This window comes from Dysidea avara, chromosome 9 (genome assembly GCF_963678975.1).
Source record: "Dysidea avara chromosome 9, odDysAvar1.4, whole genome shotgun sequence".
NCBI classification, from domain to species: domain Eukaryota; kingdom Metazoa; phylum Porifera; class Demospongiae; order Dictyoceratida; family Dysideidae; genus Dysidea; species Dysidea avara.
Genome location: NC_089280.1, coordinates 35,647,406 through 35,671,046, shown reverse-complemented (window position 1 = coordinate 35,671,046; position 23,641 = coordinate 35,647,406). Strand labels below are relative to the sequence as shown.

The following is a 23,641-nucleotide window of genomic DNA, read 5'->3' as shown; positions in this document are numbered from 1 at the left end:
TTTTGACATTTAGCCTGATTCAAGGCTAGCAGTCAGACACATCCTTGAATTGTGCAACAGATAAAATCAGCTCACTATTGAATACGGCATTAGTCCACTGCACCAGCTGTTAATATATAATTAACTCCATGCATACACTTCAGTGATGTTTGCAGAATATACCCTCCTTGCGGTCTGCCAAAATATTTGCTCCTCACACACTGCACAAAATTCTTCAAGTTTTAATTCAGCTGGCTCTTTCCTGTTACCAGTATCTTCCTGCTTGCTTTATTTATACACTGACTTATGACTTGAAAGACCGGCCCAGACTGTTTTGTAAAGTCTAAATAAGAAAAACAGCTCACATAAAGTTCCCTTCCGTATGGATGAACATCACTGATACAGCTCATCCCACAATAATACTTCGTTACTAATGACAACCAACAAAAACCCACAATCGATCCGTTAATTCTTTTTATCTTATGTTTAACCACCCACTGGAGATGCCACTGCTAACTTATAAGGGAAGTTTCAGCAATGGTAAGTTGCAAGCTTTAGTTTGAGAAAGCGTTCCGTTCCGTGGTTTAGTCCATCATTCCGTTCCGTTCCGTTCCGTTCCGTTCCGTAGAATAGTCCCCACCCAAAGTGGGGGCTTTTAACCTGTCTTTTTTCTTTACCACAAAAAGAAGAAAAAAGGTTAAAGCAGATTTGTTAATACTGCAACTATTTTTGATTTTATTTTTATCAGTAATTATACAAATAATATAATTAATATTTATTACATCCCAATTCTTCTCTGCAGGATAACTGGTTTGCAGCTGATCTCTCTACTGAATGACTTGAAATGTAGCCAAACTCTCTACAGGGTGACTTGTTTGTGGCTGAACTGTCTACAGGTGTCTTGTTTCTAGCTGAACTCTCTACAGGGCTATCTGTTTGTAGTTGAATTCTCTACTAGGTGATTTGTTTGTACCAGAACTCTCTACAAGGTGATTTGTTGCTAGCTGATCTCTCTACAGGGTAACTTGTTTGTAGCTGAACTCTCTACAGGGTCGTTTCTTTGTAGTTGTACTCTCTATACAGTAACCTGTTTTTAGCTGATCTCATTCTATAGGGTGACTTGTTTCTAACTGATCTCTCTACAGGGTCATGTTTGTAGCTGAACTCTCTATACAGGGTGATTTGTTTTTGTAGCTGGACTCTCTACAAGGTAAGTTGTTTCTAGCTGATCTCTCAACAGGGTGACTTATCCCTAGATGATCATGATCTCTTTACAAGGTCACTTGTTTCTAGCTGATCTTTCTATAGGGTGACTTGTTTCTAACTGATCTCTCTACAGGGTCATGTTTGTAGCTGAACTCTCTATACAGGGTGATTTGTTTTTGTAGCTGAACTCTCTACAAGGAAGTTGTTTCTAGCTGATCTCTCAACAGGGTGACTTATCCCTAGATGATCATGATCTCTTTACAAGGTCACTTGTTTCTAGCTGATCTCTCTACAGGTTTACTTGATTCTAGCTGATCTCTCTACAGGTTTACTTGATTCTAGCTGATCTCTCTACAGGGTCACTTGATTCTAGCTGATCTCTGTGGTTTCTTTGTAGCTAAACTCTCTACAATGTGATTTGTTTGTCTCTACAGGGTGAGTTGTTTCTAGCTAATCTCGAGCTCTCTGCAGGGTGACTTGTTTCTAACTAATCACTCCATAAGGTAGTTTGTTGTAGCTGAACTCTCTACAGAGTGATTTGTTTGTCGCTACAGGGTGAGTTGTTTCTAGCTGATCTCTCTACAGGGTTACTTTGTGTCTAGCCGATCTCTCCATAAGGTAGCTTGTTTGTCTACAGGGTGATTTGTTTGCAGCTAAACTCTCTACAGGGTGATTTGTTTTTAGCTGAACTATCTACAATGTTATTTGTTTGTCTCTACAGGGTGAGTTGTTTCTAGCTGATCTCTCTACAGAGTAATTTGTTTGCAGCTGAACTATCTACAGGGTGATTTGGTTGTAGCTGAACTATCTACAGGGTGATTTGGTTGTAGCTGAACTCTCTACAGGGTGATTTGTTTGTATATAGCTGAACTCTCTTAAACGTGAGTTGTTTCTAGTTGACCTTTCTCCAGGATGACTTGTTTCTGGCTGAGATCTCTCTACAGGGTGATTTGTTTGTAGCCAAACTCTTTACAGTGTTATTTCTTTGTAGCTGAACTCTCTAGAGGGTGATTTGGTTGTAGCTGAACTCTCTAAAAGGTGAGTTGTTTCTAGTTGATCTTTCTACATGATGACTTGTTTCTAGCTGAGATCTCTGTGCAGGGTGACCTGATTTCTCTATAAGGTAGCTTGTTTGTAGCTGAACTCTACAGTGTTATTTCTTTGTAGCTGAACTCTCTACAGAGTTAATTTGTCTAGCTGATCTCTCTACAGAATGATTTGTTGTAGCTAAACTCTCTACAGGGTGATTTGTTTGTATCTGAACTCTCTACTGGGTGATTTGTTTGTAGCTGATCTCTTAACAGGGTGATTTGTTCGTAGCTGAACTCTCTACTGGGTGATTGATCTCTTTACAGATTGACTTGTTTCTAGCTGAGATCTCTTTACAGGGTGATTGATTTCTCTATAATGTAGCTTAAGCTGAACTCTCTACAGTATTATTTCTTTGTAGCTGAACTCTCTACAGGGTTGATTTAGCTGATCTCTCTATAGGATGATTTGGTTGTATCTGAACTCTCTACTGGGTAATTTGATTGTAGCAGATCTCTCAACAGGGTGATTTGTTTGTAGCTGAACTCTCTACTGGATGATTGATCTCTCTACAGATTGACTCATTTCTGCTGAGATCTCTCTACAGGGTGATTGTTTCTAGCTGATTTCTCTGTAAGGCAGCTTGTTTGTAGCTGAACTCTCTACAGTAATATTTCTTCGTAGCTGAACTCTCTACAGGGTTGATTTGTCTAGCTGATCTCTCTACAGGATGATTTGGTTGTAGCTGAACTCTCTACAGGGTGATTTGGTTGTAGCTGAACTCTCTACAGGATGATTTGTTTGTAGCTGATCTCTCAACAGAGTGATTTGTCTATAGCTGAACTCTCTACAATGTTATTTCTTTGTAGTTGAACTGGAATTTTCAACTAGAGTAGGGACTATAGCACATTGATAAAAAGCACTGAATAAGTGGAGTAGTACACAATATTACGTAAATCACAGTAAGACAATAAGAAGTGTTATATCCCTACTGTGCATTATTTGTGTACTTGTGTACAGTAGAACAATTAGGTAAGACAATGTGCTGCACAGAGCCAATACTGATCTAGCAGTGGCGGATCTAGAGGGGTTTCTGGGGTTTCGACAGAAACCCCCTTTTAAATTTAGCTCAGTGGCAATCTAAATATATAAACATTGACGCAAACAACTATATAGCTACTACTGTATGCAGTTGCACTTAACTGACACCATTTATAGCTATTAAACCCTCAGCAACACTTCACTTTTCATCTCCCACTGCATTAAAAATGATCGAGATACTCTAATAGAGCAGTCATGTAACTACTCTAATAGAGTAATCAAAGCTACAGCTTGTAGTCACTGACCATCTTTGCCCTATAGTTAGCTATAGTATTTATTTAAAGCATTGGATTTATTGCAATTGGTAACTAAAATAGCCTAAGATCCGATCTCAGAACTTCTGAAGTCTCAAAATTTTCTGGAGAAATGTCATCAGATGCCTTATTCAGCTATACCAACTTTCAGAAACCCTCTTTTAAAAATCCTAGATCCGCCACTGTCTAGTGTACAATTTCGTGATTTCAATGATGCAGGGATGCATTAATTAGCATTATTGTTTTGAAATTGCATGCAAAAATTGCTTGTCTGCCAAATGTGGTTGTAAAGGTACTACTTAAAACTACAAATTTGCTGTAAAGTAACATGACTGATTTTTAAACAAATGATTGGGTGATTTCATTCAGCAGTGCAAGCAACTTGTCACAAATTTGCATCATGTTACACAGTTCTCTATTGTGTTATCATTCCTTTGTCAAAGTCCCTTAGCTTTGATGCATATATGATGCTGATGTTCCTAACAGTCCAAGCCATTTCATGTTAAGTTATGGTTTCTGGGTGGGTGAGTAATTCGAAGTATTCAATAGATGCGGCGGTAAGAGCGGCAGCCCAAATGATTAGTTATGAAGTAGCCATTGGGTTAATTATTTTATGTGTGTGTATTCCTGCAAATAGTTTTAATTTGAGTTATATAATTGCGGGGCAGGAGGGCATATGGTATGTAATACCACTTTTTCCAATGTTTGTTTTATTTTGTGTTTCGGCCTTGGCTGAGATACATCGGGTCTCCTTTGATTTAATGGAAGGAGAATCTGAGTTAGTCTCTGGATATCATGTAGAATATGGGGGTGCCCTTTTTACTTTGTTTTTTTTAGCAGAATATCTTCATCTTTTATTTATGGTGGTGTTTATTAGTACTTTGTTTTTTGGTGGGGAGTGATTATTTATTAAAGCGGTTTTTTTTTGTATTCTTTTTTATTTGAGTTTGGGGAACCTTCCCTCGGGTTCGATATGATCAATTGATGGGTTTATTGTGGAAAGCTTATTTACCCTTAAGTCTAGCTTATTTAAGTTTAGTGTTCGGGGTTTTAGTTGGGTTGGTTTAATTGAATTTGGGAATTAAGCAGAATTATCGTTAATTTTGCAATGAAAACGGCGTGAAGAAAGGGGCCCACTTTAAAACTGATCACAAATCTAGTGATAGATTTAAGGGAGCCGATAAATTTAAGTTATATATGAAATTTGGGGTCTTTATTGGGTATGATATTAGTGGTTCAAATAGTTAGTGGAATACTTTTGGCAATGTTTTATTGCCCGAATGAAAAATTTGCTTTTTTGTCAGTGGCAGAACTTAGTTGGGATATATTCAATGGACATTTTTAAAGGTATTTTCATGCTAATGGGGCATCTATGTTTTTTTTGTGTGTTTATTTGCATATGGGAAAAGGCCTTTATTATGGTGGGTATAGAAAGATAGAGGTATGATATGTGGGTATAGTGATATATGTAATTATGACAGCAACGGCATTTTTAGGGTATGTTTTGCCTTGGGGACAAATGTCTTTTTGGGCGGCGGCAGTAATCACTAATTTTATTTCAGTTATTCCTTATGTGGGGAAGAGTATTGTTGTTTGGATTTTAGGTGGATGGGGGGTTTGTAATCCGACTTTAAATGCGTTTTATAGTCTTCATTACTTGTTTATAAAGAGTTGCCATTCCTTGTACACAAGTTGGTGGGTGGGTGGTACATGTGCCTGGTTTAATAAAAGGCATGCATGTACAGTATGGACTGCTGTTAAAGTATAGACTGCTGTTAAAGTATGGACTGCTGTTAAAGTATGGACTGCTGTTAAATGTAGAATACATATAACTTCACTGACTTGCACATGTATTAAATTGTTAATTTTGCCATTGTGGCTTGTAACATACAATACCAATACTGCTCCAATGTGCTTATCACAATATCATGTATTTTGTGCATGTACTTTGAAAAATTACCATTTGATTTTTGTCTTATTTTTATGAAAACCATCAGGGCTGTAAAATGAATCGGATAATTCATGTACTATTTCATTACCAAAATTTGGTTGATACGCAAACCAATTTCCAATTATTTTGGTACATCATGAATGGACCATGTGCTTGTTGAAGTTGTGTGTTAATGTCTCTTCATACCCATGAAACCATTCCTGTTAATTGCGTTGTTCCTGTATATGCATGGTTAGTTCATGGATCAAAGTGAAGGTGAAGTGATCTGTAGTGGCTGATATCAAGATATTGTAACATTTTGCTGTAGCAGGTGTTGTCACTGTTGTGTTAGCAACTAACACTTTTGTATAACCATAAAAGAAATAATGTTGTTTTAAGGAACCTGTTGTCCATTGCTAGTTGGCCATAATAATAGATAGAATGCTATATTATATCAGTGGCACAAATACTAGCTTATGCATGATAGCTGAAGTTGCAATTGCAAAGTTGCAGTGTTCACTATAGCACAGGTAAAATCACTGAATATACACTTCAAGGTAGTGATGCTCACTATTTCTTGTAGGTGAAGTCACTGACAACATTTCACTGAATCACTACCACATAGGAACACTATATTCAATAATAGAGATTTAGAGATTTCACTTAAAAAGTTTGTGAATTCACTACCGAAGTTGGTGCATAATTTCACTACCAAGTTGGTGATTTTCACTAACATTATTGTCAAAACTTATATCATTTCATGGTAGTGGAACTGAAGTTAGTGAACGTCACCAGAAAATAATTATTGTGATTTCACCTGGTAATTTTTACAGTGTGGTATAGTAACCCTGCTAGCTATGTGTGCTGGCATAATTATACCACTACAATTATATTGTAATGTGGTGTAAACTAATTTTAACAATATATATATATATATACGTAGCAAATAGAGGTAGCCAAAAAAAACGTCAAACAAGCCAAACATGCACAGATCTGTACTCAGACTCAATGGATGAAGTATATATAGTGACACGTATATATCACTGTATGTTTATGTTTTAACCATCCACTTGGGTAACAAGTTATGATGATGATGATGATGATGATGATGATGATGATGATGATGATGATGATGATGATGATGATGATGATGATGATGATGATGATGATGATGATGATGATGATGATGATGATGATGATGATGATGATGATGATGATGATGATGATGATGATGATGATGATGATGATGATGATGATGATGATGATGATGATGATGATGATGATGATGATGATGATTGGAAAGCAGTTGATTAATTTATTCAACCACAGATACGTTTTATGAAAAAGACACATCATTCAATAAAATCACATTAAAGGACAATTCCCAGAACGTAACCAATAACAATTATGAAGGTGTCAAAGCGATTCCCTGGTAGTACATAGCTTTTTTTAAAATTCTGACAGAACGCCTAGAAGTAGACACAAAAAGATTGAAAACAGTTTTTTTTTCAAAAGTATTCATTAATTGATTGTCATTTTCATGGCAACTATATACAGGTGTAGAAGTGAGGTAATGTTAGTAGGCACATCCAAACCAAGATCTGTATTGATTACTCAATGGACCTTGAAGAAAAAGTTAATTTGTGGTAGTTTATGCATTGGTGCACTTCAGATCATAGGCGATTCTAAGGGGGGCCATGCAGGGGCGGTGGAGCAGGCCAAAGAGTGAGGGGGCCAGGCCAGCTATAAGTTGAAGTCAAAAAAAAAAAGAAGGTCACAGCCTGCTGACAATAGCTGCTCTCCACCAATTATATGTCCTTATTTATAACTACACATACATAGCTAAGTAATTTGCTACACTGCTTCTCTGAATACCAGTGGCGGATCCAGGATGGGGCATTTGGGGCAAATGCCCCCCCCCCTTCAAGAAATTGCATACAAGATCGAGATACTCTAATAGAGCAGTCAATTACTCTAATAAAGCAGTCACAATGTTCATGAGGCAGTGTAGCTTACCTATGAAGCTATAAATAGGATTTTATTTTACATAACAGACGTGATATAGTTGGTAAGAATAACTAGCTATTATTGTCGTGACCTTTTTTTTTTTTTTTTTTTTTTGGTCTTCAACTGGTTTTCAGCAAGTTTTTTTTGGTCTTCAACTGTTTTTCAGAAAGGTGCCCCCCCTCTTTCCAAACTCTGGATCCGCCCCTGAATACTGTGACTGCTCTATTAGAGTATCCAGATCCTGACTGTTCTATTAGAGTATCTCGATCTTTTCTTGCAAACAGTGTCCCAAAAAAGTGGGGGGGCCCCCTGCCCCCCCCGTCTCCACCGCCTATGGGGCCATGGGATTCTAAGGGGGGGCACTGAAAAATAACTTTTTTTACATCATGGGGAAAAGTTGCAGTATAGATTGGCATTGTTATTTTTAGCATTTTTCATATTTTTAGCATAAATTTTAGGCTGTTTTCAAGCCTTTAAATTGCAAAAATCCAGCAGCTTCTGGGGTTGCACCCCCAGACCCCCCTGAAATTCTACTTTATACAACAGCAAAACAACAAAGTTATGCTGTTCCCTACTTGGCCCCCCTGTAGGTCAGGTCTAGAATCACCACTGCTACAGATCTACACTCAGTTGCAAGGAAACAATAAATCCATTATATGAATAGCTAACACCATAATTAGAGGTGCTCATGGTGCTTAATATCACATATTACTAAATTTGTATGTATATCAAGTCAGTCATCATGTATATCAAGTCAGTCATCATGTATATCAAGTCAGTCATCATGTATATCAAGTCAGTCATCATGTATATCAAGTCAGTCATCATGTAGCTACAGTAGCATACAGTTAAGTATTTGCATTATATATTCAGCTAATATATATCTCTATATATATGTATACATACAGGGTTAACAAACACCAGTGTATTGTTTCCTTGCAATTGAATATATAATCTGGGGCCTTAATGGAGCTCTGGTCAGCCTAGGCTGGGGATGGCTGTATGTGGCTGCACAGCTCCGTGGTGATGAATAAAGACCTGTGCTGTAAGTATCCTTTCATTTTAGCCAGGTGGTTTTGATGCCTACATGGATGGCCCATACCTATAATCTAAAATAATGGTTGTTGGCTACTTGCACATGCACAGTGGATGCTCTGGAAGGTAAGGAATTTTTGTATAAAACATGTGAAAATTTGGTACACATAGCTTCAACCACTGCCGAGCTACAATGTACCAAATACTTAAAATTGGCATTGGTTTCCCCAGACTAGGTCACATTAATGATTATATAATACATCGCCATTTAGTTTCTGCCTAATTGTAGTCACCATCTGATCAGTATGTCCTTCACAATCTGGCTTTAGAAAAAAAAAGAAGGTACGTAGGTATTCTATCCCACTGAAGCCATACATCAAAGTAAATAACTGGGAGTTAAATGATAGTTAAACCCCGGTAAATATATGACAACATATATTCATGTGACACATTCACTTGAAAGAAGTGCAATCAAAGCAAATTAAAGCCATACGCGTGGACACTATCATGAACCATGGTAGTGGTTCATAATAGAGATCACCTGTTTTTGGCAAAAATCCTAATAGAACACACACCTAAACACCACCTTAGGAAACTCACCCAACCACGAAAGAAGTTTTAGAAGTTAATGTGGAAGAAGTATAGGTCCGCTGGAAAATATGAAGTCAAAAGGAACAATCAAAGCATTTTTTAAAATATCTGAAAAATGCCATTTTGTTCATCTTCTTTTTCTTATTATCTTTTTTCCCACTAGGCTACAGCAAAAGGTGAGTATTTTTTGGGGGATAAAAACTACATAACTTTCCTTCCTGTGCCTTCCTTCATGTCCATGACCTACTTTTAAATGCATATTACAATGATAACATTCTCAAGCAAATTTGCTTCTTTTAGGTTCACTTTGCCATTGATCTTCTGACTTAGTTTCTGCAAGGGTAACCAACGTGTTAATTGTGTTAATAAGTATCCAATCTATTCATGTTAACACGTTCATTTGGAAACCCTATATCATTACCTATATTTAACCACAGTATTAAGTTCATACCAGCAACAATGTTGTTGGTACCACTGTGTACTTGACTTACTGTGATCACACAGCTGCACAAATCTGAAGCCATACTAATTCTGACCACAGCATGCTACACACTGCCTATAGTTACATACAAACAAGCCAGCATGTTAAACACACAGAGATCTCTATTTGGACTAAAATAAACATTTATATAAGCATTCTCAGTACTTACCTGCCCCTGATTTGTGGAGAAATTACTGTTTTTTCCTTAGTTTCTACCATATCCATTGAGTCCAAATAGAGATCTCTGTGTGTTTAGCATGCTGGCTTGTTTGACTCTTGTTTCTTTACTTTTTTCAGCAATCTCTATTCCCAGGTTTTAATTTTTTAAATTAATTTTACACTAGTAAAACTATATATTCATAAACACTGAAGCCATATACAACGTACATGCTTATTGACACATCGTTTGTGAACTTTACTCCTTCAAAATGTGGGATACAATATAGAAGCTAGTTTAACTCCAACTTCATTCATAGGATATCTCTAGTCATCTACACCTCGGCCTTGGATTTGCCTCAGCGTCGGGTTGATATCTTATTAATGGTGGAGTTCAACTATGACTTTATTATTGCGTTTAAGTGATATGTTAGATGCTTTCATGGAGTTACTGTAAGCAGAGGTGGTGTTGGAAATGAGTACATATCCAAGTATAATTGGAATACTGTAAACATGCAAAAATGTCACAATTGAATACCATGTGAACCACTGGCTCTCAGACAAGCAAAAATTGCTTGTCTTGATGCAATGTTATTTCTTTGTAGTTGAACTGGAATTTTCAACTAGAGTAGGGACTATAGCACATTGATAAAAAGCACTGAATAAGTGGAGTAGTACACAATATTACGTAAATTACAGTAAGACAATAAGAAGTGTTATATCCCTACTGTGCATTATTTGTGTACTTGTGTACAGTAGAACAATTAGGTAAGACAGTGTGCTGCACAGAGTGAATACTGATCTAGTGTACAATTTCGTGATTTCAATGATGCAGGGATGCATTAATTAGCATTATTGTTTTGAAATTGCATGCAAAAATTGCTTGTCTGCCAAATGTGGTTGTAAAGGTACTACTTAAAACTACAAATTTGCTGTAAAGTAACATGACTGATTTTTAAACAAATGATTGGGTGATTTCATTCAGCAGTGCAAGCAACTTGTCACAAATTTGCATCATGTTACACAGTTCTCTATTGTGTTATCATTCCTTTGTCAAAGTCCCTTAGCTTTGATGCATATATGATGCTGATGTTCCTAACAGTCCAAGCCATTTCATGTTAAGTTATGGTTTCTGGGTGGGTGAGTAATTCGAAGTATTCAATAGATGCGGCGGTAAGAGCGGCGGCCCAAATGATTAGTTATGAAGTAGCCATTGGGTTAATTATTTTATGTGTGTGTATTCCTGCAAATAGTTTTAATTTGAGTTATTTGATTGCGGGGCAGGAGGGCATATGGTATGTAATACCACTTTTTCCAATGTTTGTTTTATTTTGTGTTTCGGCCTTGGCTGAGATACATCGGGTCTCCTTTGATTTAATGGAAGGAGAATCTGAGTTAGTCTCTGGATATCATGTAGAATATGGGGGTGCCCTTTTTACTTTGTTTTTTTTAGCAGAATATCTTCATCTTTTATTTATGGCGGTGTTTATTAGTATTTTGTTTTTTGGTGGGGAGTGATTATTTATTAAAGCGGTTTTTTTTTGTATTCTTTTTTATTTGAGTTTGGGGAACCTTCCCTCGGGTTTGATATGATCAATTGATGGGTTTATTGTGGAAAGCTTATTTACCCTTAAGTCTAAGTTTAGTATTCGGGGTTTTAGTTGGGTTGGTTTAATTGAATTTGGGAATTAAGCAGAATTATCGTTAATTTTGCAATGAAAACGGCGTGAAGAAAGGGGCCCACTTTAAAACTGATCACAAATCTAGTGATAGATTTAAGGGAGCCGATAAATTTAAGTTATATATGAAATTTGGGGTCTTTATTGGGTATGATATTAGTGGTTCAAATAGTTAGTGGAATACTTTTGGCAATGTTTTATTGCCCGAATGAAAAATTTGCTTTTTTGTCAGTGGCAGAACTTAGTTGGGATATATTCAATGGCCATTTTTTAAGGTATTTTCATGCTAATGAGGCATCTATGTTTTTTTGTGTGTTTATTTGCATATGGGAAAAGGCCTTTATTATGGTGGGTATAGAAAGATAGAGGTATGATATGTGGGTATAGTGATATATGTAATTATGACAGCAACGGCATTTTTAGGGTATGTTTTGCCTTGGGGACAAATGTCTTTTAGGGCGGCGGCAGTAATCACCAATTTTATTTCAGTTATTCCTTATGTGGGGAAGAGTATTGCTGTTTGGATTTTAGGTGGATGGGGGGGTTTGTAATCCGACTTTAAATGCATTTTATAGTCTTCATTACTTGTTTATAAAGAGTTGCCATTCCTTGTACACAAGTTGGTGGGTGGGTGGTACATGTGCCTGGTTTAATAAAAGGCATGTAAAGTATGGACTGCTGTTAAATGTTGAATACGTAAAACTTCACTGACTTGCACATGTATCAAATTGTTAATTTTGCCATTGTGGCTTGTAACATACAATACCAATACTGCTCTGATGTGCTTATCACAATATCATGCATATTTTGTGCATGTACTTTGCAAAATTACCATTTGATTTTTGTCTTATTTTTATGAAAACCATCAGGGCTGTAAAATGAATCGGATAATTCATGTACTATTTCATTACCTAAATTTGGTTGATACGCAAACCAATTTCCAATTATTTTGGTACAACATGAATGGATCATGAGCTTGTTGAAGTTGTGTGTTAATGTCTCTTCATACCCATGAAACCATTCCTGTTAATTGTGTTGTTCCTGTATATACATGGTTAGTTCATGGATCAAAGTGAAGGTGAAATGATCTGTAGTGGCTGATATCAAGATTATTATTATTATTATTACTAGGACCGGGTCACACATAACCAAGTAAATTTGTTAACGTATTAAACAACCTGTGGCAGCTTTGTCTAACTGTGATGCATAATAAGTACAGTAGGACCTCCATCATCCAAACACCTGTGTGCCAGTTTAAATATATACAGAGTTCCGTTCAACTACTCTAATAGAACATTCACCTAATGAAGAAATGCTCTAACACAGCAGTCACTAATAAAGAGCGAATAATCAAGGGTTTGGATAGTCAAGGTCCTATTGCATCAGCTGCTTGTGTCACAATTGATGGTGGCCTCTCTACCTTGTCCCCATAGCCCTGATTATGCCACAAGAATGTAGATGTAGTGTCAGTTTGTAACATCATGAGAGCAACTTTTAGCTTGCAAGTAGGGTAGATTTTTTCAAGATCAAAAAACATAAAGAAAAACACCCACTTAATGACCTGACATTAGTTTAAGTGGAATTCTGATGCTATACACTAAAAATATGGTATGATAACAACATAAAAGCACATAACAGTTGACAATATACATAAATATTTTTCAAGTGTTTATCTTTATCCATTAATAGTAACTTGAGACAGGTATTCCATTTATTTATCTTGCTACAAAATAAGAATACACGAAACTGCTTATTCCCACATTTGATATCCAACAAATACAGTTACATGTATAGTATAGGGAACCTCTCAGGGACATATTATTCTGAATAAAAAAAAGTCTGACTGACTGATGAAATTACTCAGCTACTGTACAAGAATGAGTAGCACAACTTAAACAACACTACATCATTTTTGCCAATGGATTTTATTCTGGCTAGTGAATGGATAGAAGTACGGCTATTCAAGGGCTGCTTCAAGCTACCATTTCGCATAAACAAAGTAACTGTGTTATTCCACATGACCATTAATCACAGGGTAATACAGTGTTATCCAACCCCCTTGGGACCAAGACATGTTCAGATAATCAAACCCCATACATTTGTATACAGAGTTCAAATACTCTAATAGAACATACATCATAAACAAAAGAGAACTCAATTCTGCTGTTCGGATAACCAAGTGTTCAGATAATCAAGGGAGCTAGCACTGTATGTCATTTCACCACAGGAAGAAGACTGATATACCATTTTACCCTGTAAGAAATGTAACAGTAAACTAACGGGTGGGACACTACGTATATAGCATAGTTTACCCCGAGATTTACTTCAGAGTAAACTAACATTTATTTTTTGGGTCTAAGTTTTACATCAGAGTAACTAACAGTTACTAGTAATTGGTTTACTCTGAATTAATCACAAGCGGAGCTTATAATAAGAATTCCCTGTTCCATGTACCATTAGAAAAAGACTATTGATACCACACGATTATCACCACTCATTACAGCAAATGCACATATGCACGCAGACACACACAGAGTAGAAGAGTAGATATTCTGTTAAATATTTGTTTCAAATTCCGTAGCAACTTGTTGGAAACATGTTAGGTCAATCTGAAGGCTTGTTTGGGCCTAAGCAATACTGCCACATCATCGTTTGGGAAAAATGAGGATGGTTTTTGGATGGGCCACACCCATGTCTTTGTGGTCTCTACTATACAGTACGATATCAGTACTATCGTACTGTACAATAAGTGAGCTGACAATCATTTCTCCAGTGTACACACCTTCTCATTGCTGCTAATTCCAATGCAATTAAAATTCAGAAGAACTGATAGACTTTAGGGCCTAGCTATACAGTGGAACGTGTCTATAACGGTCACCTTGGGACCAGATATATCTGGCCTTTATGTACAGGTGGCTGTTATAGAGAAAACCTGCATAAGATGGTCAGCAGCATTTTAGTGGCTATGACCGTTATAAATGAGTAATTATTATTAAGAGACTCGCGCCAACCGCAATAGAGTATAATTTTACTAGTCTTCATACAGAAAGGGCAAGGTGAGCTTGTTATGAATGTTGGTTATAGCTATTGAATACGTTTAAGTAATGAAGCCTGATAGTTTGTATAGCATTCATTGAGAGGCAGGAAGTGTGATAATTGCATTCGCATTAATTGAAATGGTGCCGTGGTCACAGACTATTGGCTTAACAAGCCACCCTAAAAGGAAGCGACTGCTATACGAAGGATGAAGTTATGTATACAGTGATTCATAGGAAAATTCTTGGTTGGCCGTTATACACGTTAGACAGGTGACTGCTTAATGCAGACCACAATACATACGTTTGAATGGGAAAATATTTGGGCGTTATGCAAAGGTGACCGCTTAATCCAGGTGACCGTAACACAGGTTCCACTGTACATAAATACTAAAGCTTGGAAGGCATACCTTAGTGTGCTTCCTAGTAGGCCATGCACCCCACCCCTACCCCTAAGACAATTTTGGAAAATTAGACCATTGGGGTTGAATCTGAGGGTGATTTCAGCAGTTTACTGTATACAGTACTTATTTTACTGTTGTGTAAGGGTGACTGCTCTATTAGGGAAACTTTACAGAAAAGCAGGAAACATACTATCCAGAATTTTTTTAACACTAGACCCAACATGAGGCTGACTATTAGCAAGTAGCAACTAATTCTGTCTCCCTGCTATATTAGAGTGACTGTTCTGTTGAATGTAAAAGAAACCGCACATGCTGCAATTCAGTAATCATGGAACATTTAGTTGTTAAAACAAATACTACATTTGACCGGTTATAGCTGAGGCTACTACAACTTTCAACAAAGAAAACCCTGCAGCTGTTATGTGAAGACGGCTACTATGGGCTTGTGTGGTAGCAGCTCATGGTGTCTGTATAGATTCACAAGTTACTCCTTGTTCAATCATCCTTCAATGGTATCACTTATTTAAACTTCTCTCAAAAACGTTATTTCCTGGCTTAAGGTTACGGGATACTGTAAACCCCATCTGTACACTATCAATCATTTTTCATGAGTAGGGGTTTGATTTTTCTTAATGCATTGTTATCAAATATTTATGCATTCTTAACTTCTCATAAATTTACATGGAATTCAAATGTTGTTATGGAAACATGAGTTGTCCCCATGCCAAATAGTGAAAACTGTGAACCAAAAATCAGACCAATGAAGAACCACGAGAATTTACTAACAATTCTAAGGTTTGAAGAACATCACTTGTGAGGGACTGACAAGAGGATTTGTGAATAATGTGTATAGTTGCTGAAATATGACTACAATATGGCCTAAAGCAAGACACTGTGGTCACAAAATTAATTTTTAAATTGATATCACAAGCACTAGAAACATTATTTCTAACAAATGGCTCCGTCAGGACCTAGACAAGAAGCCAGACTAGTAGTCTGTTTATACAAAATGTTAACAACTAGTTTGACAGTCCTGATTTTTGGTTCAGGAAAATATCACCATTAGTCAGCAAAACTACGCATGCGCTTACAGGTGCGCCAGTTGCTAAGTGTGTTGTATCTATGTTATCTTGTACTGTTACGTGTGTTTTCTTGTACCTTGTAACTGTCCAGTCAGCACGCTATTATTCTCCCAACAATTTAAGCCTGTTACCAGCTGATACAAAACACAACAACACCAAGCCCGCCTTAATTACTTAATAAAATTTTTGTTTGACAGTCGCTCACTATCCCGTAACCTTAAAACAACTCCTTTGCCTGGTTTCTACTCCAAACATGTCTTATCAACACTTGTACCAGCATATTCAGATACAAGATGTGGCTCTTATTCGAGGGCAACTCTTATGACAATAATTCTAGGCTGCAGAGTGGCACTATCTTGGGGCAGCTATTGTAAGAGCCGCGGCTATTAGCCAGTCAAATATGATGAAGATACAGTGGACCCTTGGTTATCTGAAACATGATGTGTCTCAGACAATGGTAAAAGTGTTCAGATAAATCAATTGTTTTTAAAACTGAAGTCTATACATTTATATCCAGAGCTCTGTTGAAATACTCTAATAGACATACATTTGTACTCAAAATACTCTAATAAAGCAGTCGTTACCAATTGTGGATAAACGAGGATACGGATAAATGAGGGTTGGATAACTGAGGGTCTAGTGTACTTAACTATTATACAAGAATAAATAACACAGTTCAAACAACCAGTAGTGGGTTGGACACTTTACATTTAGAATAAGTTATGTAACATTTGGTGTGGTCCAAACTCTGATCAGAGAATAGAGGAAGTTATTTGAGACATTAGCACCCACCTAGCAATGTGGATACTACTTAGTGGTAGTTCAAATGGTGTGGTCAACTTGTTCAATCAACAGTTGTTTCTTTGTTTCTAGTCTAGTGGCAGGGCATATTTATCATGTGTAATTTGATAAAGAGCATTAAAACACCTCGTGCTTTCAAGTTTCTTCCTATAGTCAGGTATAAACTATATAAAGACACATTCAGATGTATATATGGGTTAAGCAGGCCAATAGCTAGTTAGGGTTCTCAAGGTTATATTAGTCATTTTGCATACAGTAGTGTTACATAATGCATACACTATTCTTTGAAATGTTGTATTGATGTCCATATGAAGATGGGCATGTGTATGTGTGTTGCATGGCTGAATATGACTTTCCCACCCAGTGCCCAGACATGGCAAAGTCTGGCTATACCACTGCACAACGGTGTTGAAATGAAAAACAGATGTCAATTTTTTTTAGAATCAGATGTCAAAAAATTCTTTAGAATCCACTCTTTGTACTCTCATAGAACATTCATCAATTTAGAGTCTAACTTATGAGTACCTGAAAAAGAAACACCAACAGTTGGCCTAGAAATTTAGCATGGTTAACGTTACAGATGTTAATAGTGTTTCTATCTAGTCTGCATAGAGAGAGGGTCTGGTAACTTTAGAGATGTCATTAAACAGTGATGTCACAATAATGTTAGCAGGGGCATATGGAGGGGAGTTTCCAGGGGTTTCAGGAAACCCTTTTAGATTTTACACTGTACTTGAAACATTAAGAAATTGAAACTTCAGGGTTCCAGAATCTGGAATTTGTCATGGAACAGGACACATTTTAAACTTTTATCTTAGTTAAATAACAGATTTTCAAATGATAGCAATACTTATAGCATTGTTCTGAATTATGATTTTGGTGAAAAGATCGAGATACTCTAATAAAGCAGTCAGACAATACAAACTATTCTAATAACAGTTACTTTGCTGTAGTGGAAACCCCTTTTCAAAATTCCTGTGTACATCACTGATGTCAGCAAGGATGGTACATCCAACAGCCACATAAAGTGAGTGGTATTCTGTTCATCCATCAACTAACAATTCCTTTAACTCGAAGTGTCTTCTCACTGAGCTTCTCAACTGCAAGTAGTATCTAATGCCCGGTTAAACGTGCAGCGCATATGAACTAGTCGGTTGCTATAAGCTACAACCCGTTTTTCAAACCGGTTGTACGAGTTCGTTGCTAGGGACTCTTACCGCAAAGTTATTTTGTTTGTTTATTGGACAGCGTTATTTGGAATAGTAAACTTCGTAATTACAGCAAGTAGTGATGAATTCATTTTTAGTTTTTACCTTCGTGTATTACTTATTTCATTACCGGTGAGTACGTATTTTTATGTGCAGTGGTTTAGCCGTACATTATTTAATTATTTAATTATTTATGACGTATTTTGACGAAAAAAGTATTATTCTTATTACTTGGTTATGTAATTATTGATTAGCAAAACCCATTGGGTAAATCGCTAATGTACAAAAACAAAATTTTAGTGTCTGTGCATTTTGCAAACGGTTCTTGAAAGTAAGTCTATATTGTCAAGATCTTCCATATCTAAATTGTTCCAGTCTGGTATTGATCTTGGTAAGAAAGAGTTACTATAGCTATCGATTTGTTCTGGCATACAACTGTAATAGCTTCAAGGGATGGTAACAGTTTGCTGCAGCAGGTGTTGTCACTGTTGTGTTAGCAACTAACACTTTTTTGTTTTAAGGAACCTGTTCAGTGGCGGATCCAGGATGGGGTATTTGGGGCAAATGCCCCCCCCCTTCAAGAAATTGCATACAAGATCGAGATACTCTAATAGAGCAGTCAATTACTCTAATAAAGCAGTCACAATGTTCATGAGGCAGTGTAGCTTACCTATGAAGCTATAAATAGGATTTTATTTTACATAACAGACGTGATATAGTTGGTAAGGATAACTAGCTATTATTGTCGTGACCTTTTTTTTTTTTTTTTTGGTCTTTAACTGGTTTTCAGCAAGTTTTTTTGGTCTTCAACTGTTTTTTAGAAAGGTGCCCCCCCTCTTTCCAAACTCTGGATCCGCCCCTGCTGTTGTCCATTGCTAGTTGGTCATAATAATACATAGGATGCTATATTATATCAGTGGCACAAATACTAGCTTATGCATGATAGCTGAAGTTGCAATTGCAAAATTGCAGTGTTCACTATAGCATAGGTAAAATCACTGTATACCTTCCAATATACACTTCAAGATAGTGATGCTCACTATTTCTTGTAGGTGAAGTCACTGACAACATTTCACTGAATCACTACCACATAGGAATACTGAATTCAATAATAGAGATTTAGAGATTTCACTTAAAAAGTTTGTGAATTCATTACCGAAGTTGGTGCATGATTTCACTACTAAGTTGGTGATTTCACAACAAAGTTAGTGAATTCACTACTGAAGTTAGTGATTTTCACTAACATTATTGTCAAAACTTGCATCATTTCATGGTGGTGAAAAAGATGTGAAATCCAAGGTGGTGGCCAAGAAATGGCTGTGATGGTAGGTTAATGGTAAAAATTTTAATAACTACAATTCAGGTGAACTTTGGCTGTGATGGTAGGTTAATGGTAAAAATTTTAATAACAACAATTCAGGTGAATTTTGGTTCACCTGAATTGTAGTTATTAAAATTTTTACCATTAACCTACCATCACAGCCATTTCTTGGCCACCACCTTGGATTTCACATCTTTTTCACCATAGCCTTTCTGAGGGCCGCACTCTTTTTTTACAGCTTGGCTGTTTTGGTATTTTATATCTTTGAGTGGTATATTTGTTGCCAGGCCAATTGGTTGTAGCTTGTTGGTACAATTAGCTGGCCCATTTGAATATTATTGATACATAACAAATCCTTATTCATTTGTTTGAAAGCTGTCTTTTGAATACATCAAATATTGCCAGAATTAAAGAAAAGGAATCACAAATTTATTCAAATAAATCGATGACACTTTATTTGACTAGTGGCTTGAAGTGTGCATATCCCAACCTTCAGGAAATTTAACTGCCGGATGACATCTATCAGCCGGAACAACAGTTATTTGTCATTTATCATCAGATCCCTTGATAGCCACATTCTTGCTACCCTGCCATTGTCCAGTCATCAACTGGCAGCAAATGGATGCCTGTGTGGTCACAGTTGAAAATCAAACCATCTGGTATACCATTCATAATTACCTTGCACAAATATCATTTACGTAAGAAGCCTACTTTGAGGTAGATGAATTTACTTGGAAATTGGAACCATTTAACCTGTGTTGCTACTCTTTCGCCTCACAAAAGTCATTCTAAATAGAAGAGCTATAGCCCAGAATTTCTTGACCCACTTGCATTTTCAAATATCCTGGACATCACTTAAGTAAAATGGCTCCACCCACGTATTGATTGAAGAACCGACATACCTTAATGACTCCCCTAATACATGATTTGCTTCTTCTTAAAAGCAGTCCTTCCAGACATTTCGTAGACAACTTTTTAATTGGCTTTGTATTCAAATTTTTAGCTCATGTAAATACTCTTTTTTGAAGCATCTTTTTATTTATTATTATTTATTAAGGCTTTACAGCACAAGTGCTGAAGGTCTGTAGGGGTCCTACAGCCTGTTTAAAGTTGTTACAGAAAGTGTGTTTGAAAAGGTGGAGAAAGGAGAAAAAATCCATGACTGGACCTGGGCAGCCTCGAACCCGCAGCCATCCGATTAACGCTCGAACGCTTACAGGAGTCTGCCGGGTGGTCAGGATATCTTCTCCTTGTCAATTTCAAGTATATATATATCTAATCCAAAACAGCCAAGCTGTAAAAAAAGTGTGCGGCCCTCAGAAAGGCTATGGTGAAAAAAGATGTGAAATCCAAGGTGGCGGCCAAGAAATGGCTGTGATGGTAGGTTAATGGTAAAAATTTTAATAACGACAATTCAGGTGAATTTTTGTGCCACTTCACAAAATTTACCTAAATTGTCATTATTAAAATTTTTACCATTAACCTACCATCACAGCCATTTCTTGGCCGCCACCTTGGATTTCACATCTTTTTTCACCATAGCCTTTCTGAAGGCCGCACACTTTTTTTACAGCTTGGCTGTTTTGGATTAGATTTCACTTCTTTTTGTATTTGTATACTGCAAAGCTGGCCTATGGCTGGCTTTGGGGCTTTTTTAACCTATGTGTTTTTTTCTTTACCACAGGAAGAAAAAAAGAACTTAAAGAAGAATTTTAGTACTTCAATTATTTTTGATTTTATTAGTAATTATACAAATTATATACATATATTTATTACATGCTCATTATTCCCCACAGGATTTTTCTTGCAGCTGATCTCTCTACTGGGTGACTTGAAATGTAGCTGAACTATATACAGGATGGTTTCTTTGTAGCTGAACTCTCTGTAACAGGTGATTTGTTTGCAGCTAAACTCTCTACATGGTGGTGTCTTTATAGCCGAACTCTCTACATGATGGTTTCTTTGTAGCTGAACTCTCTATAAGGTGACTTCGTCTAGCTGAACTCTCTACAGGGTGATTTTTTTGTAGCTGAACTCTCTGCAGGGTGATTTGTTTGCAGCTGAACTCTCTACATGATGGTTTCTTTGTAGCTGAACTCTCTACAAGGTGACTTCGTCCAGTTGATCTCTCTACGGGGTGATTTGTTTCTAGCTGAACTCTCTACAGGTGAATTGTTTGCAGCTAAACTCTCTACATGGTGGTTTCTTTGTAGCTGAACTCTCTACAAGGTAACTTCTTCTCTACAGGGTGATTTGTTGTGGTTGAATTCTCTACTAGGTGGTTTGTATTAGGCTGAACTCTCTACATGGCGGTTTCTTTGTAGCTGAACTCTCTACAGAGTGATTTGTTTGCAGCTGAACTCTCTACATGATGGTTTCTTTGTAACTGAACACTCTACAAGGTGACTTCTTCTAGTATGATCTTTCTACAGGGTGAATTGTTGTAGCTGAACTATCTACAAGGTAACTTCTTCTAGCTGATCTCTATACAGGGTGATTTGTTTGTAGTTGAATTCTGTACAGCTGGTTTCTTTGTAGCTGAACTCTGTACATGATGGTTTCTTTGTAGCTAAACTCTTTACAAGGTGACTTCTTCTAGCTGAACTCTCTACGGGGTAATTTCTTTGTAGCTGAACTCTCTATATGATGGTTTCTTTGTAAATGAACTCTCTACAAGGTGAATTCTTCTACCTGATCTCTCTACAGGGTGATTTGTTTGTAACTGAACTCTGTACAAGTGCGTTTTTGTGGGTGATCTCACTGCAGGTTGATTTGTTTGTAGTTGAACTCACTAAAGGGTGATTTTGCTTGTAGCTGAACTCCTTGCATTGTATCTAGTTTCTAGCTGATCTCTCTACAGGGTGATTTGTTTGTAGCTGATCTCTCTACAAGTTGATTTGTGTGTAGCTGATCTCTCTGCAGGTTGATTAATTTGCAGCCGATCTCTCTACAAGGTAATTTGTTTGTAGCTGAACTGTCTATAAAGTGATTTATTTGTCGCTGATCTCTCTGCAGGTTGATTTGTTTTAGCTGAACTCTCTACAGGGTGATATACTTGTAGCTGAACTCCTTACATTGTGACTAGTTTCTAGCTGATCTCTCTACAGGGTGATTTGTTTGTAGCTGATCTCTCTACAAGTTGATTTGTGTGTAGCTGATCTTTCTACTGGTTGATTTGTTTGTAGCCGATCTCTCTACAGGGTAATTTGTTTGTAGCTGAACTCTGTACAAGGTGCTTTTTTGTAGGTGATCTCACTGCAGGTTGATTTGTTTGTAGCTGAACTCACTAAAGGGTGATTTGCTTGTAGCTGAACTCCTTACTTTGTGTCCAGTTTCTAGCTGATCTCTCTACAGAGTGATTTGTTTGTAGCTGAAATTTCTATAAGGTGATTTATTTGTAGCTGAACTCCTTACATTTTGTGTAGTTTCTAGCTGATCTCTCTACAGGGTGATTTGTTTGTAATTGATCTCTCTACAAGTTGATTTGTGTGTAGCTGATCTCTCTGCAGGTTGATTTGTTTGTAGCCGATCTCTCTATAGGGTAATTTGTTTGTAGCTGAACTCTCTATAAGGTGATTTGTTTGTAGTTGATCTCTCTGCAGGTTGATTTGTTTTAGCTGAACTCTCTACAGGCTGATTTGTTTGTAGCCGATCTCTCTACAGGGTAATTTGTTTGTAGCTGAACTCTCTACAAGTTGATTTGTGTGTAGCTGATCTCTCTGCAAGTCGATTTGTTTGTAGCCGATCTCTCTACAGGGCAATTTGTTTGTAGCTGATCTCTCTACAGGGTGATTTTTTTGTAGCTGACCTCTCTTCAGGGTGATTTGTTTCTAGCTGATCTCTCTACAGGGTGATTTTTTGTAGCTGACCTCTCTTCAGGGTGATTTGTTTCTAGCTGATTGCTCTACAGGTTGATTTGTTTGTAGATGAACTCTCTACAGGGTAATTTGCTTGTAGCTGAACTCCTTACTTTGTGTCTAGTTTGTAGCTGATCTCTCTACAGGGTGATTTGTTTGTAGCTGAACTCCTTACATTGTGTGTAGTTTCTAGCTGATCTCTCTACAGGGTGATTTGTTTGTAGCTGATCTCTCTACAAGTTGATTTGTGTGTATATAGCTGATCTCTCTGCAGGTTGATTTGTTTGTAGCCGATCTCTCTACAGGTAATCTGTTTGTAGCTGAACTCTCTATAAGGTGATTTGTTTGTAGCTGATCTCTCTGCAGGTTGATTTGTTTTAGCTGAACTCTCTACAGGGTGATTGCTTGTAGCTGAACTCCTTACATTGTGTCTAGTTTCTAGCTGATGTCTCTACAGGGTGATTTTTTGTAGCTGAACTCTCTTC

The 23,641-nt window shown here is 37.0% G+C and overlaps 2 protein-coding genes across 2 annotated transcripts; both read left to right on the top strand.

Annotated features, from left to right (window-relative positions):
- The first annotated feature begins 4,074 nt into the window (after positions 1-4,074).
- LOC136267104 (NADH-ubiquinone oxidoreductase chain 1-like) lies at positions 4,075-4,807 on the top strand. Its single transcript, XM_066062170.1, is given in 2 exon segments — positions 4,075-4,489; positions 4,491-4,807. Coding segments are annotated over 2 exon segments (558 nt in total). The 5' UTR covers positions 4,075-4,078; the 3' UTR covers positions 4,638-4,807.
- Positions 4,808-10,890: 6,083 nt separating this feature from the next.
- On the top strand, positions 10,891-11,444 carry LOC136267706 (NADH-ubiquinone oxidoreductase chain 1-like). Its single transcript, XM_066062855.1, is given in 2 exon segments — positions 10,891-11,280; positions 11,282-11,444. Coding segments are annotated over 2 exon segments (549 nt in total). The 5' UTR covers positions 10,891-10,894.
- The last annotated feature ends 12,197 nt before the right edge of the window (positions 11,445-23,641 follow it).